General features: G+C 41.7%; 1 protein-coding gene across 1 annotated transcript in view; it reads right to left on the bottom strand.

Annotated features, from left to right (window-relative positions):
- Positions 1-6,803: 6,803 nt before the first annotated feature.
- spred2a (sprouty related EVH1 domain containing 2a) overlaps positions 6,804-16,457 on the bottom strand; it is a 58,765-nt gene continuing 49,111 nt past the window's right edge. Inside the window, exon 6 of the mRNA XM_060899067.1 lies at positions 6,804-15,929. Coding sequence (XP_060755050.1) covers positions 15,279-15,929 — 651 coding nt within the window. The 3' untranslated portion in view covers positions 6,804-15,278. The remainder of the gene's footprint in view (positions 15,930-16,457) is intronic.

Below are 16,457 nucleotides of genomic sequence, written 5' to 3'. Positions count from 1 at the left end.
TACACTACCGTTCAAAAGTTTGGGGTCACTTTGAAGTGTCCTTATTTTTGAAAGAAAAGCACTGTTCTTTTCAATGAAGTTCACTTTAAACTAATCAGAAATCCACTCTATACATTGCTAATGTGGTAAATGACTATTCTAGCTGCAAATGTCTGGTTTTTGGTGCAATATCTCCATAGGTGTATAGAGGCCCATTTCCAGCAACTCTCACTCCAGTGTTCTAATGGTACAATGTGTTTGCTCATTGCCTCAGAAGGCTAATGGATGATTAGAAAACCCTTGTACAATCATGTTAGCACAGCTGAAAACAGTTGAGCTCTTTAGAGAAGCTATAAAACTGACCTTCCTTTGAGCAGATTGAGTTTCTGGAGCATCACATTTGTGGGGTCGATTAAATGCTCAAAATGGCCAGAAAAATGTCTCGACTATATTTTCTATTCATTTTACAACTTATGGTGGTAAATAAAAGTGTGACTTTTCACCCTGAAGCAGAAACTGGTCCACCCTAAGGACAGAATACCCAGACACAAACAGGACAACGTAGTGTATGCAATTCAGTGCAGTGAGAATTGCACGGATTCGTATATTGGGGAGACGAAACAACCGCTATACAGGCGCTTGGCCCAACACAGGAGAGCCAGCTCCTCAGGCCAGGACTCGGCTGTCTACATTCATCTTAACAACAAAGGACACTCATTTCAGGATTGTAACGTACGCATTTTAGCCAGAGAGGATCGTTGGTATGAGCGAGGAGTTAAAGGCTACGTTTACATTACGTCGAATCAGCGGATCATCAGATTAACGTTCTTAAAACAATTCGCGTTTACACTAAAACCGTTAGCCGTGCACACAGCAACACCAATACACGGATACGCTCGGCTCCGCAGGCATCCTGCGCTCCAAATCACTCCGCCCTGAACAGCGAGTGCCCTCTGGAGGGTGCGCACTCCGGCCCTGCGCAGCTCACAGAGCGCGCGAGTGAAGTGCACGAGCCACGATTCGGGACTGAGCCGCTGTGTGTGTGATCCCAGCGCATATCACTTACTACTTGCAAGTGGAAGGATGGCAAGCCTAAAGACAATCATTAACTACACAATGGGCAGTATTTGCATCAGTATTTGCAGTATTTTCATACTTTTATACTCTTTAATGAAAGGTGATACAAGGCGGAAGTCCGCGCCGTTTTTCAGCAGTCGCGTCATATGACCAACGCCAGCGAATCAGGAAGGTGGATGTCACAGTGACGTTGTCCAATGACGACGCCAGCTAGAGCTCAGCACAGCGTATTCGTGTATCTCAATGTTTACACAGCACCGGACCAGACACGATCTAGATTGAATACGTGGACCCTGGCGGATTCCCGTTTCCTGGCTTTTCCAGGTGGTTTAATGTAAACGGACAGTGCATCCGCGAAGAAAACGAGACAGATACGGTCTAATGTAAACGTAGCCAAAGAAGCCATTTTTGTCAACCTGGAATGGCCATCACTGAACAGAGGTGGGGGTCTAAGACATAATTTGTCAACCATCTACAAGGCGGTCTTGGACACTCTTCCCAGACGGCTGGGTGTACGCCAGGATCCAGCTGTTTTCGGTGACTCACAGGAGGACAGGGAGAGTCAGATTGCCATTGATCACCCTAACGGGCGATCCTTTGATCACCCTAATGACTCGCCGTTCACACCCAGCCTCCAGTGACCCACACCAACATGATGCCTCAATGACACCTTAGATGAGCTGGTCATCAGAATTCTGATTCTGATCCAGGAGAGGATAAATATCTGATACTCCCTATTAGTCAGACAGAACTGAGGAAGCCTTTTGGACGAGAGGTGAAACGTTTTCAAGAATCTTCAAGCAAGTCCAGTTGCCCATTTCTACCACCCACAGTGTGACTTTTCATGGAAAACACAATTGTCTGGGTGACCCCAAACTTTTGAACGGTAGTGTATATACACTACACTACATACACTACCCACATTACACTACACTAGACTATACACTACACTACACACTTTTTTTTTTTTTTCCCCCTCTTCCTTTCCTCTCCCTAATTGTAAAGCAACCTTGGGTGTGAGAAAGGTGTTCTATAGAGTCAAGCCGGAAAGTCTGCACACCCCTTTCACCTTCACGTTTTATTACATTAGATTTATTCTACAATAGATTGAGTTAATTTACTGTCCCAAAATTCTACACAAAATGGCCCATAATAACGAAGTGAAAGCAGGTTTTTAGACATTTGTGCTAACTTATTAAAAATCAAATTGTAAAATATATATATACACAAGTGTGCACACCCTTTGATATGACACCCAAAAGTGAGCTGAGGTGCATTTTGTTTCCACTGATGCTGCTTGAGATGTTTCTACAACTTAATTGGAGTCCACCTGTAGTTCAATTGATTGGACATGATTGGGGATTGCCAACACCTGCCTATATAAGGTCCCACAGTTGACCGTGCATGTCAGAGCAAACTCCATGCCATGGGGTCAAAGGAATTATCTGCAGACCTCAGAAACAGGATTGTGTCAAGGCATAGATCTGGAGGAGGATACAGAGAAATTGCTGCAGCTTTACAGGTCCCAAAGAGCACAGTGGCCACCATCATTCGTAAATGGAAGAAGTTTGGAATCGCCAAGAATCTTCCTAGACCTGGCCGCCTGGCTAAACCGAGTGATCGGGGAAGGCGGGTCTTGGCCAGGGAGGTGAGCAGGAACCTGAGGGTCACTCTGACAGAGCTCCAGTGTATCCTTGTGGAGATGGGAGAACCTTTTAGAAGATCAGCATTCCACAAATCAGGCCTTTATAGTAGAGTGGCCAGACAGAAGTCACTCCTTAGTAAAAGGCACATGACAGCCTGCTTGGAGTTTGCCAAAAGGCACCTAGAGGACTCCCAAACCACGAGAAACAAGATTCTCTGGTCTGATGAAACCAAAATTGAACTTTTTGGCTTGAATACCAAGTGTCGTGTCTGGAGGAAACCAGGCACCGCTCATCATCTGGCTAATGCCATCCCTACAGTGAAGCATGGCGGTGGCAGCATCATGATGTGGGGATGTTTTTCAGCAGTGGGAACAGGGCAACTAGTCCTGATAGAGGGAAAGATGAATGCAGCTGAGTACACCGAGATCCTTGAAGAAAACCTGCTCCAGAGCGCTCTGGACCTCAGACTGGGGCGAAGGTTTACCTTCCAACATGACAACAACCTGAAACACACAACCAAGCGAACAAAGGAGTGGCTTCGGAGAAAGTCTGTGAATGTCCTTGAGTGGCCCAGCCAGAGCCCAGACCTGAATCCAATTGAACATCTGTGGAAGGAGCTGAAAATGGCTGTGAACCGATGCTCCCCATCCAACCTGATGGACCTTGCAAGGATATGTCAAGAGGAATGGGCAAAAATGTCCAGAAACAACATCTTTCCCAAGATGCCTTGAAGCTGTAATTGCTGCCAAAGGTGCATCAACCAAGTATTAGGCTAAAGGTGTGTACAGATATGTAACCTCTATAACTGAGATTTGTCAGTAAAATAAAATTGCATATTTTCTAAAAAACAATAATTACAAATGTTTTCACTTTGTAATTATTGGTGATTGTGTGTAGATGTTTGAGGCAAAAAACTCAATCTATTGTAGAATAAGTCTGTAACGTAATAAAACGCGGAGAAGGTGAAAGGGGTGTGCAGACTTTCCGGCTTAACTGTAAATTGAAATAATATTTTTACTACACTATACACTAGACTCCACACTATACTCCACACTATGTACACTGCGCAACACTACACTATACACACACTATACACACTATATACAATACACACTACACTAGACTGCACACTATACACTACACACTGCACTAGACTCCACACTATTACACACTGCACTACCCTATACACACTGCACTAGACTCCACACTATATACAATACACACTACACTAGACTGCACACACTGCACTAGACTACGTACACTATATAGACAGCACACTACACTAGACTAAACACTACACTACCCTATACACACTACACTAGACTACACACTACACTACCCTATACACACTATACTACAACACACTATCCTATATACACTGCACTAGACTCCACACTATTCACACTACACTAGATTACATACACTATATAGACTATACACACTAGACTACACACTATACACACACTATATACAATACACACTGCACACTATACACCTCATCTCATTATCTGTAGCCGCTTTATCCTGTTCTACAGGGTCGCAGGCAAGCTGGAGCCTATCCCAGCCGACTACGGGCGAAAGGCGGGGTACACCCTGGACAAGTCGCCAGGTCATCACAGGGCCACACTATACACACTACACTATATAGACAACACACTACACTAGACTAAACACTACACTACCCTATACACACTGCACTAGACTCCACACTATACACTAGACTACACACACTACACTATATAGACTACATACTACACTACAACATACTACACTACCCTATATACACTGCACTGTATAAACACACTACACTATAACACACTACCCTATACACACTACACTAGATTACACACTATGCTACAACACACTACACTACCCTATATACACTGCACTAGACTGCACACTATTCACACTCCACTAGACTACATATACTATATAGACTATACACACTCCATACTATGCACTACACACACTATATACAATACACACTGCACTATACTCCACACTATACACTACACACACTATATACAATACACACTGCACTAGACTCCACACTATACACTACACACACTATATACAATGCACACTGCACTAGACTCCACACTATACACTACACACACTATATATACAATACACACTGCACTAGACTCCACACTATACGCTACACACACTATATACAATACACACTGCACTAGACTCCACACTATACGCTACACACACTATATACAATACACACTGCACTAGACTCCACACTATACGCTACACACACTATATATACAATACACACTGCACTATACTCCACACTATACACTACACACACTATATACAATACACACTGCACTAGACTCCACACTATACACTACACACACTATATACAATGCACACTGCACTAGACTCCACACTATACACTACACACACTATATATACAATACACACTGCACTAGACTCCACACTATACACTACACACACTATATATACAATACACACTGCACTATACTCCACACTATACACTACACACACTATATACAATACACACTGCACTAGACTCCACACTATACGCTACACACACTATATACAATACACACTGCACTAGACTCCACACTATACACTACACACACTATATATACAATACACACTGCACTATACTCCACACTATACACTACACACACTATATATACAATACACACTGCACTAGACTCCACACTATACACTACACACACTATATATACAATACACACTGCACTAGACTCCACACTATACACTACACACACTATATACAATACACACTGCACTAGACTCCACACTATACACTACACACACTATATATACAATACACACTGCACTAGACTCCACACTATACACTACACACACTATATATACAATACACACTGCACTAGACTCCACACTATACACTACACACACTATATATACAATACACACTGCACTATACTCCACACTATACACTACACACACTATATACAATACACACTGCACTATACTCCACACTATACACTACACACACTATATACAATACACACTGCACTAGACTCCACACTATACACTACACACACTATATATACAATACACACTGCACTAGACTCCACACTATACACTACACACACTATATACAATACACACTGCACTAGACTCCACACTATACGCTACACACACTATATACAATACACACTGCACTAGACTCCACACTATACGCTACACACACTATATACAATACACACTGCACTAGACTCCACACTATACGCTACACACACTATATACAATACACACTGCACTAGACTCCACACTATACGCTACACACACTATATACAATACACACTGCACTAGACTCCACACTATACGCTACACACACTATATACAATACACACTGCACTAGACTCCACACTATACACTACACACACTATATATACAATACACACTGCACTATACTCCACACTATACACTACACACACTATATACAATACACACTGCACTAGACTCCACACTATACACTACACACACTATATATACAATACACACTGCACTATACTCCACACTATACACTACACACACTATATACAATACACACTGCACTAGACTGTACACTACACTATATTCACTACACTATACTCCACGCTATGCACACTGCACACTAGATACACTGCATGATTATACACGCTACCCTATACAACACATTATACCATACGCTACTCACTGTAAAACACACAATAGACTACACACTAACAACACACTGCACTCTAAACTACACTTCAGGCTACACAACACACACTACTACACAGTACATCATACTAGACTACACACTTAAAGGAACAATCCAGTATTTTTCAACATAATTTCGATTTATAGTGTGTGTGTGTGTGTGTGTGTGTGTGTGAATGCCACACATCTTCCTGTCCAGCGGAAAGAGCAGGACGCCTGTTCTCAGATGGTGTGGTGGTTGTATGGAGTATTTCCTGATGCATGCTGGGTATCGGAGCAGCAGCACACTGGGATTTCCTGGAACACAACTATTTCACAGCGCTGAGGTTGAGGAGATTCGTGACTGTTCTGTGGAAATCTACACTGTAAGAAAAACACTGTACTCTGAAATGATTAGGATTTTTTTTAATGAAATTCATCACGCAGGAGGTCAGAGGTCACACATCAAACACGCACCATGCGTCGTTTCATTCATGACTGCAGATATTCGGCAAACAAAGGTGTGTATAGCAGCATGGAGACAACACACACACACCGTGCATCATTGTCTCCGGCTCACCGCCCTAGAGCAGCGTGGGAAAGTTTGTTTGAAAGTTGTCAGAATGTGTGTGGTTTTTCTTTCCTCTCTGTCTCCGTTCCCCCCCTTCCTGTCTGCACTTTTCTTTTTCAGCCATTGATATGAGTGACCTTGACATGATCTCACACACACACACACACACACACACACACACACACACACACACACACACACTGTCTTGCCTGCACTACTTCCACCCCTGACTGATTGTTGCATGTCACGCACAACAGCTTCCTGGTGTGTGTGTTTCCTGGAGTGAGAGGACGTCTGCTCGTCCGGAGACCGGTGTCTCTAGCACGAGACAGGTGTGAGGTCAGTGCCCCTGTGAGAGAAGGACGGCGTGTAATTGTGCACCGAGTTGTGCATCTTAACCTCAATCTAATAACCTCAAACCTTCACCAGTATTTGATCACATCATCATCGAACTCCCCCTGAAGCACATGGAGTATCGTTCTACTGAAATATTCCTCATGAGTTCAGTGAGTCCCGTGTTGTATTTTCATTGTTCCTGTGAGAAGGTGGTGGTTGTGCTGTGCTTTAATATCACAGGAGGACGTCGTTGTAGCCTGCAGAGTCCCACTGGAGTTTAATAAAAGTCTCATATGGTCAGGTGTCTGTCTGTCTCTGTCCCCTTGTCTATCTGTGGGGATCCTTCTGGATCGCTTTCAGACTCCCACTGTGTGTGTGTGTGTGTGTGTGTGTGTGTGTCCCTTTCTGTATTTCTCTCTCGTTCTGTCTGTGTATGCCTTTCCCCTCTCTGTGTGTCTCTCTATGTATATGCCTGTCCTCCTCTCTGTCTCTCCCTCTGTGTACTCCTGTCCTCTCTCTCTCCCCCTCCCTCTGTATGCATGTCTGTCTCTCTGCCCCTCTCTCTCTCTGTGTCTCTCACTCTCCCCTGTGTGTGTCTCACTCTCCCTCCATGTGTCTCTGTCTTCGGGTCTCTCTCTCTCTGTGTCTCTGTCTTCGGGTCTCTCTCTTTCTCTGTCTTTTGAGTCTGTGTCTCTCTCTCCTTCCCTCTGTGTATGCATGTCCTTCTCTCTGTATGTGTCTCTCTCTCTCCTCTCTCTGTCTGAGTCTCTCTCTCTCTGCATGTGTGTCTCTCTCCTCTCTCTGTCTTTGAGTCTCTCTCGTGTCTCCTCTGTGTGTGTCTCTCTCTGTCTCTTTCTCTCTCTTCTGTGTGTCTCTATCTCTGTGGCTGTCTCTCTCTCCGTGTGTCTCTGTCTTTTGAGTCTGTCTCTCTCTCTCTCTGTATGTGTGTCTCTGACTTGGTGTATGCACCTCTCTCTGTCTATCTTTTTGTCTTTGTCTCCTGTGTGTGTGTCTGTCTGTCTCTCTCTCTTTTTCTCCCTCTCTCCCGTGTGTCTGAGTCTCTCTATGTCTCTCTCTGACTTGATGTCTCTCTGTCTCTCTCTTGTGTGTGTCTCTTTGTTTTGTCTCTCTGTCTCCTGTGTGTGTCTGTCTGTGTCTCTCTCTCGTGTGTGTATCTCTGTCTGAGTCTCTCTCTGTATGTCTGTCTCTCTCTGTGTCTCTCTTTTTGTCTTTGTCTCTCTGTCTCCTGTATATGTGTGTGTGTGTGTGTCTCTCTCTCTCTCTCTCTCTCTCTGTGTGTTGGTGTTGTGTTCTGCTTGGACGTGTGTCACATCACACCCCCTCAGTCAATAAAACCTTTCACTTTTACACCAAGTTCCTTTCGTCTGTGTTTCTGATCTGCAGTCCCTGTATGATAAAAAAACTGCTGTTTGTGGACACGGATTTGGCTTTTTTTAATCTGTGGATTTTATTTCACTGTTTATTTCCCACAGTGCCATAAATTTCCCAGCGCAGGCTTGAAGATAACCTTTATTTTATTTAAAAAATAAACTTGAACATAAAAAAAATTGCTAATCTGGGATCAAGTTTTTCTCTGTCTATAGACCTGGTTTGAAAAACCTCGAGCTCCAGCAGGACGTCCCTGTAAACACGAGCCACTTTCTCTTTCGACCGCTTCATTACAGACAGCAGAGATGTTCATTTGGAGTTTAAAGATTGTCATTGTGAGACATCCTGTAATTGTTCTGTCACTTCCTGTAGACAGGATGCTGTAACATTGAACACACATTTCCTTTAAAAGAGGATTTCACCGAAATAAAAAAAGACGATGCTGAGAGAGCTCGCGCAAGTACGACCCACGCCTTCTGACCAGTCAGTCAGGAGCTCGGAGGGGTGTGAAGACTTTTACACATCACTGCGATTTCTCGAAATGTACACAAGAAACATGGAGCAGGTTGTTCAGGCACTTTCCTTTAATATCTCAACATCTTCAGGAGCAGGGAGTCCATAGGATGGACACACACACACACACACACACACACGGGGCTCTTTGGGCTTCCTGCTTCTGTTTATCATTATAAAAATAGAACAGCTTATTCTTCATCCTTTCACTCTTTCTCATTATTGAACGACACCGGTATTGCAGAAGCTCGCAAAAACAGAAGAAGAAAAAAGAAGGCGAGATCGAGATGAGTACGACGACGTATTGGGGCCATTGTAGGTAAATTACAGAATGGGGGAGGGGGTCATATTCTGAGGGAAAAAACTCAAAGGTTAAAGTGAAATTTGCGAGAAAAAACTTGGTTTACGAGAAACAAAATTCAGAAAAAGTGACTTTAAAAAAAGGTTGGATCAATATCATGACACCACAGACGCCACGGCTGAGCTGAGAGTTTGAGGAAACACAGTCTAAAAGAAAAGCGTAACAGATTTTCAACTACGTTCCCCAGAATGCACTGCAGCTGGGAAGCCTGTGATTGCTGCGCTTCCTGGATGCAGTGAGGGATGAATGGGTAAACCACAGGTTTGTTTATCCGTGTCCTGTCTTTGTCTTTCTGTTTATAATGTATAATTATTGTGTAAGAGCAGTTTCCTGTGACTTTCAGCGAGTGGTTTCTCCTCGTCTGTACAAATCTGTGTCACTCTGAAACGCCTCAGATGAGAGATGTGGGACACGCAGGCTCTGGTGTCAATGTGGTTCCTTGGTAGCAAAAAAAAAAAAAAAAAATCACAATTTTTCTGGGTTTTGTTTCTCATAATTTTGTGACCTTTTTTATTCTTGTAAATGTGTGACTTTTCTTGTAAATTTTTGACTTTTTTTCTACTCATAAAATTTGTGACACTTTTCTTCCTGTAAATTTCTGACTTTTTTTTCCTGTCCTAAATTTCTGACTTTTTTTTCCTGTCCTAAATTTGTGACTTTTTTTCTTTTCGTAAATTTACGACTTTTTTTCTTCTTGTAAATTTGCGACTTTTTTCTCATAAATTTGTGACTTTGCCCTCGTAAATTTGCAACTTTTTTCTTGTAAATTTGCGACTTTTTTCTGCTCAAATTTCTGACTTTTTTTATTCTCATAAATTTGTGACTTTTTTTTTATTCTTGTAAATTTGTGACTTTTTTCTGCTCATAAATTTGTGACTTATTTCCTTGTAAACTTGACATTTTTTTATTCTCGTAAATTTGTGACTTTTTCTTGTAAATTTGCAAATTTTTTTCCTCGTAAATTCGTGACTTCTGCTCATAAATTTGTGACTTTTTTTCCTCATAAATTTGACTTTTTTTATTCTTGCAAATTTGTGACTTTTTTTTTATTCTCGTAAACTTGTGACTGTTCCTCATAAATTTGTGACTCTTCTTGTAAATTTGTGACTTTTTTTTCTACTCATAAAATTTGTGACTTTTTTCTTCCTGTAAATTTCTGACTTTTTTCCTGTCCTAAATTTGTGATTTTTTTTCTTTTCGTAAATTTACGACTTTTTTTTTTATTCTTGTAAATGTGTGACTTTTTTCCTTGTAAATTAGTGAGGTTTTTTCTTCTCATAAATTTGTGACTTTTTGCCCTCGTAAATTTGCAACATTTTTCTTCTTGTAAATTTGCGACTTTTTTCTCATAAATTTGTGACTTTGCCCTCGTAAATTTGCAACATTTTTTTCTTGTAAATTTGCGACTTTTTTCTGCTCAAATTTCTGACTTTTTTTATTCTCATAAATTTGTGACTTTTTCTTCTTGTGAATTTGCAGGTTTTTTTCCTCATAAATTTGTGAAATTTTTCCTCATAAATTTGTGACTTATTTACTTGTAAACTTGACTTTTTTATTCTTGTAAATTTGTGACTTTTTCTCCTTGTAAATTTGCAAAATTTTTTCCTCGTAAATTTGTGACTTTTTTTCTGCTCATAAATTTGTGACTTTTTCTTCTTGTAAATTTGCAAATTTTTTTCCTCGTAAATTTGTGACTTCTGCTCATAAATTTGTGACTTTTTTCCTCTTAAATTTGTGACTTTTTTCCTCTTAAATTTGTGACTTTTTTTATTCTTGTAAATTTGTGACTTTTTTTTTATTCTCATAAACTTGTGACTTTTCCTCATAAATTTATGACTCCTTGTAAATTTGTGACTTTTTTTTATTCTCGTAAATTTGTGACTACTTTTGTTCTTGTAAATTTGTGACCTTTTTCCTCGCAAATTTGTGACTTTTTTCTTCTTGTAAATGTATGACACTTTTTTTTCTTCATAATTTTTTTTACATTAATCTCAAAAATCCTGAGTTTTTTTCCTTGGAATATCACCCCTCCCCCAGCTCCATGTTTTTTTTTTTTTTTAAATACCTAAAATGGCCTTAATACTGTTGTAAATGAGAGCCAAGGGTACGGGATTGACCTCATGGAGACGTGGTTGTCCGCTGGTTAGTTGTTGGTGTGTGTTGTGTTTGAGCATTAAAAGTCCGATCATCTGCTTATACTGTGTGTGTTTGTGCTTTAGAAAAAAAAAGACAGCTTTTTATTTGTCTTGTAGATAATTACATTAATTTTGAGGCTGGTTCTCGATTTCAAATATACACAGTGTAAATACGGCTTCACTCATTCCCCCCCCACAGACGTTTACAATACAGTTTGACAGCGATGTAGGCTGCGTGTTAACTGGACATTCAGAAAAGCAGTTACAGTTGTGAGATTTAGAACCTCTGAGATTTTTTTTTTTTTGGATTTCTGCATGAATCGGCTTTATCCGTGTCAAATATATAAAGACGATTTTATTTAATATAACAAACCATTTTTATAAAATGGTGCATTTCACAGGTTGGTCATTTTTTCCCCCTGGTCTTAAACGACGGCAAACCCGGAACGAGCGCGTTGGAGAATTTCTGATTGCGGCAAAATTCATGGTCACGTGAACATACATTTAAAAAAAAAAAAAAACATCTTTGAATCTTCAGGGCTTAATTGAAATTTCAGGAACAGAATGAACAAAGTGCGATGGGAGGCTGCTGAATCGTGTCGTATCAGGCCTGACTCCGCCCCCTGGATGTTTGGTTCTGGTTCAGACAGGAAGTTTGCCACCATGATAAAATCACATGGTGCATCCAGTTTGTAATTTAAGGGTTAACAAAAAGTTGTCCATATATATTTATAGGTTTTATGAGAACATGTCCTTCATACTTAAAAAAATACTGCGACATTTTAGTAACAAATGTTAAAGACGGTTCCTTAGTAGTTTCCTAATAATAAGAAAAAAAAGATGTTAAAAAATATTAGCAGGACATTTATACGTACATCCTCGGAACCTTTTCTTCATGTTGTGACATTTGTTGATAAGGGTGCAGTATAACACTACGTTCACACTGCGAGGCTTAATGCTCAATTCCGATTTTTTTGTGAAATCCGATTTTTTTGTGAGGTCGTTCACATTAACAAATATATGCGACTTGTATGTGATCCTCAGTATGAACGAAAAGCGACCTAAAAGTGTTCCGCATGCGCATTGCAGGATACGACGACGTCACACGCAGTGAGCATGACCAGTGTTTACGGAAGTAACCTAAAGTTTCCTGTGTATGACAGTAGCCAGCATGGAGTACCTGGCGATGATGCAGTTGTTGTTGCGACGGAGCCAGAACATGCACAATAGCCTGATGTTAAGGAGGAGGTTGAGAAGAAAGAGGGCAAGGGTTTTGGCTCAGGCGTTCTGCGGGGTAGTGACTGCAACCTCCGTTCAAAGGAACATCAAAGCCATGTTGTTGTAACTTTTTTTTGAGAGACCCGCCGCCTACTTCAGCGCAGAATAGTGACGTTTGTGGCTTGTTGATGACGTGTAAGTCGGACGAATGCGACCTGGCGGTTCAGACTGAAGTCGCATATGAAAAGATCGGATAGGGATCGGAATTAGGACCACATATCCAAACGGCCTGGGTCGGATTTGAAAAAATCGGATCTGTGTCGTTCATATTGTCAATAAAAGATCGGATACAGGTCACATATGGGCGAAAAGATCGGATTTGAGTCACTTCAGCCTGCAGTGTGAACGTAGCGTAACTGACTCAAAACGTTACTGTAACGTTCTCGTAACATTCTCTGGTTTATACGAACATTATAGGAAATTTATTTATTTATTTATTTATGGAATCCTTCGAACACCTTCCTGCCTGATCTGAGAACACACACTGTGTCAGCATGTAAAGAAATTTCAACAAAAATACACATCAATAAAAAGGGTTTGGATGTGTTTCCCCCCCCATCATCGGCGACGTTAACGGTTTAAGGACAGTTCTTCAGCAGAGAGGTCAAAATTATGAAATTATTAACGTGTCAGCTCAGTGATGTCACTAAAGTACAGAATCCGAGGCAAAATGGACTGAAAACCGTATTTTTAAAAAAATCGCCTCAATTATCGCAACATTGCTTCAGAGAAATCTTGGTTTGAATTTTATGAAATGAAAGTTCAGTTTTTTTTCTGACATAATTCCGTTACTGACTTTTCTTTCCTCATAAATTTCTAATTTTGCGTTCGGAGTTAAACGTAGCCAATTTTTTTAGGGTTAAAAGATACCCCATACAGTGTGAAATATTTATTCGGGCTCAAGCACCGCAGGTGCAAAGCCTTATTGTTTCCGGCGTGGTTTTTCTTATTGTTTTTGAGGCACGTGTGATGCTTGAAAACGCAAGAATTTTGATCACATGCATAAAATCACAAAGTTACATTAAAGAAGGGACTGGGCGTGGTCCTGGAGCTCTACAGCGCCCCCCAGAACAAGCTATGGTTGAGATGAAGTTTCTCAGATAGGCACAAGATTCGGTGTGATCAATACTCTTGTGATACAGGACAAAGTTCACTTGGTTCTACTTGACTCCGCCCAACAGGAAGTCAGCCATGCTGGATAGAATGTGGGATTTTTTAATTTTCCTACGCTGTTTTGAGAGGCTCACTATGGCTAAAAACTCATGGAAATTTGCACATGCATTTGTCCTAGGATATAATTTGAGTTGAATCAGTCTAGGTGGGCTTCATTAACTCCATAGCGCCCCCTAGTTCAAACATACAGATTTGACACTTTGGAAATATTCGAAAACTGAGGAAATTTCGTGCACTTGTGAAAATAGTGCAAAGGTTTATTATTTTTAGGTTAGTTGCCTTGGGTGAGGCTAGAAGGCATCACAGTGCCGAGTGCGAGGGCCGTTTATCGCCGCTAGAGGCTATGCTTTAATACCATTATCTTGAGTACTGCAACTAAAAAAAAAAAAAGTTATCACATTTTGCTGTGAATGTAATTCCGTTAACGAAGAACTACCCTTAACCATCGCGCGATAAATGAATGGAAATGTGAAATAACGTTTGTTAAATAAGATTGTCTTTTAGTTGTTATTATGACAGTTTAAAACCCTTTCATGGAGAAATCCAGACGATTCCATTCTGAGGTTTCTCTCTCTCTCTCTCTCTCACACACACACACACACACACACACTTTTCTATCACAGTTGTACTTCACTGTGGCACATTCAGCCCGTACACACGCTCGGCAGCTTATCGTTTTGGCTTCAGCAAAAAAATAATTTCCACATTTTTGTCTCCATTTCATCACATACAGATACAGCACACATTCGGGTTTGTCTGTTTGGACAGGATGGACGTTCACGTACGAGTTAAACGCCTCCGATGGGAGGGGAGAGCTCCACCTCGGATTGGCAGGCCACGGCGACGGAACGAAAAGTAAACAAAAACGAAACAATATTGTAAAAACGTTAAAGTACCTGGATATATATATATATATCCAGGTGTGTGTATATATACACTTTATTATATATATATATATATATAAATGACTATATAAATGAATTTACTGTTAATGGCATAGAAGCTGAATTGAATGGCACCAAAAATAACTGATAACACATCAGGTGTCCGGAGAAACCAAAACCCTGTGGAAAAAAAAGTCACCGTGTGACGTTTGCTCACGTCAGTCTCCCTCCACTTGTCTGTCCGTGTCACCCGGCGGCCTTGTGTCGAGCGCCGCAGCAGTGGCATGCAACAGCGCAGCGATGGCAGGCACGCAGCGGTGCGTAGCAGCACATGCAGGGTGCGATGAGCGACAGGCCGAGCAACGCAAGCCAGCGCAGGACGAGACGCCCGTCACTGGGGTCACAGGAGCACGGCTCTGAGTACTCGCCCTCGGCGTCGGCCATGCAGTGGTACAGCAGGCTGTCGGCACACCACATGAAGCTCACGCGCCGTATGAGCGCCACCACTGGGTCGGGCGCTTCCTGGCACTGTCCGCGCCGGTTCTGTGAGGGGCTGAACACGTCTCGGCAGTACACGCAGCGCACACGTTCGTCCTCCGTGCGCCACGGGGCCCGAGGCTGGCACGACACCACGCCACCACTGATGCCTGATTTACCGTCGTCTCCAGAGAGCCTGTGCGGGTATGGGTAAGTGTAGTCGTGTTTGGGCACTTCGCTCTTGGCGAAGGAGACGTAAGTGTCCGTAGGTTCCGGGTGCAGGAGTTTGTGGGCGGCCGTGGTGGCGTGGCGGTAGTCCTCGTAGCCCGTTAGCCAGGCACGCTCACGCGGGTTTATCCGCACAAGCTCCTCCTCTTCCTCCAGGAAGTTCACAGGAACGTGGGGGAACATTGGCACCGCCTGGAGTCACACAAGAGCAAGAAAGAGATCACAGTACGGCAGACAGCGTTGTGTAACTTTACAGTGGAGTCGTGACGATTCCACATGTTGTCGGATTTCTAAAGTAAAAACTTTAACGTATCTTAACATTAAAAGAGGCCGCGGATTAATTAACAATTACTCACCTGAGGCTTAGTGAATATCGGTGAATAATAAGCGAAACGAAGTCGAGGCTATTATTCACCGATATTCACTGAGCCTGAGGCGGATAATTGTTTTAGTACAACCCCGATTCCAAAAAAGTTGGGACAAAGTACAAATTGTAAATAAAAACAGAATGCAATAATTTACAAATCTCAAAAACTGATATTGTATTCACAATAGAACATAGACAACATATCAAATGTCGAAAGTGAGACATTTTGAAATTTCATGCCAAATATTGGTTCATTTGAAATTTCATGACAGCAACACATCTCAAAAAAGTTGGGACAGGGGCAATAAGAGGCTGGAAAAGTTAAAGGTACAAAAAAGGAACAGCTGGAGGAC

The sequence above is a fragment of the Neoarius graeffei genome, chromosome 18 (assembly GCF_027579695.1).
Source record: "Neoarius graeffei isolate fNeoGra1 chromosome 18, fNeoGra1.pri, whole genome shotgun sequence".
Classification (NCBI taxonomy): domain Eukaryota; kingdom Metazoa; phylum Chordata; class Actinopteri; order Siluriformes; family Ariidae; genus Neoarius; species Neoarius graeffei.
This window is presented reverse-complemented; position numbering and strand designations above follow the sequence as displayed.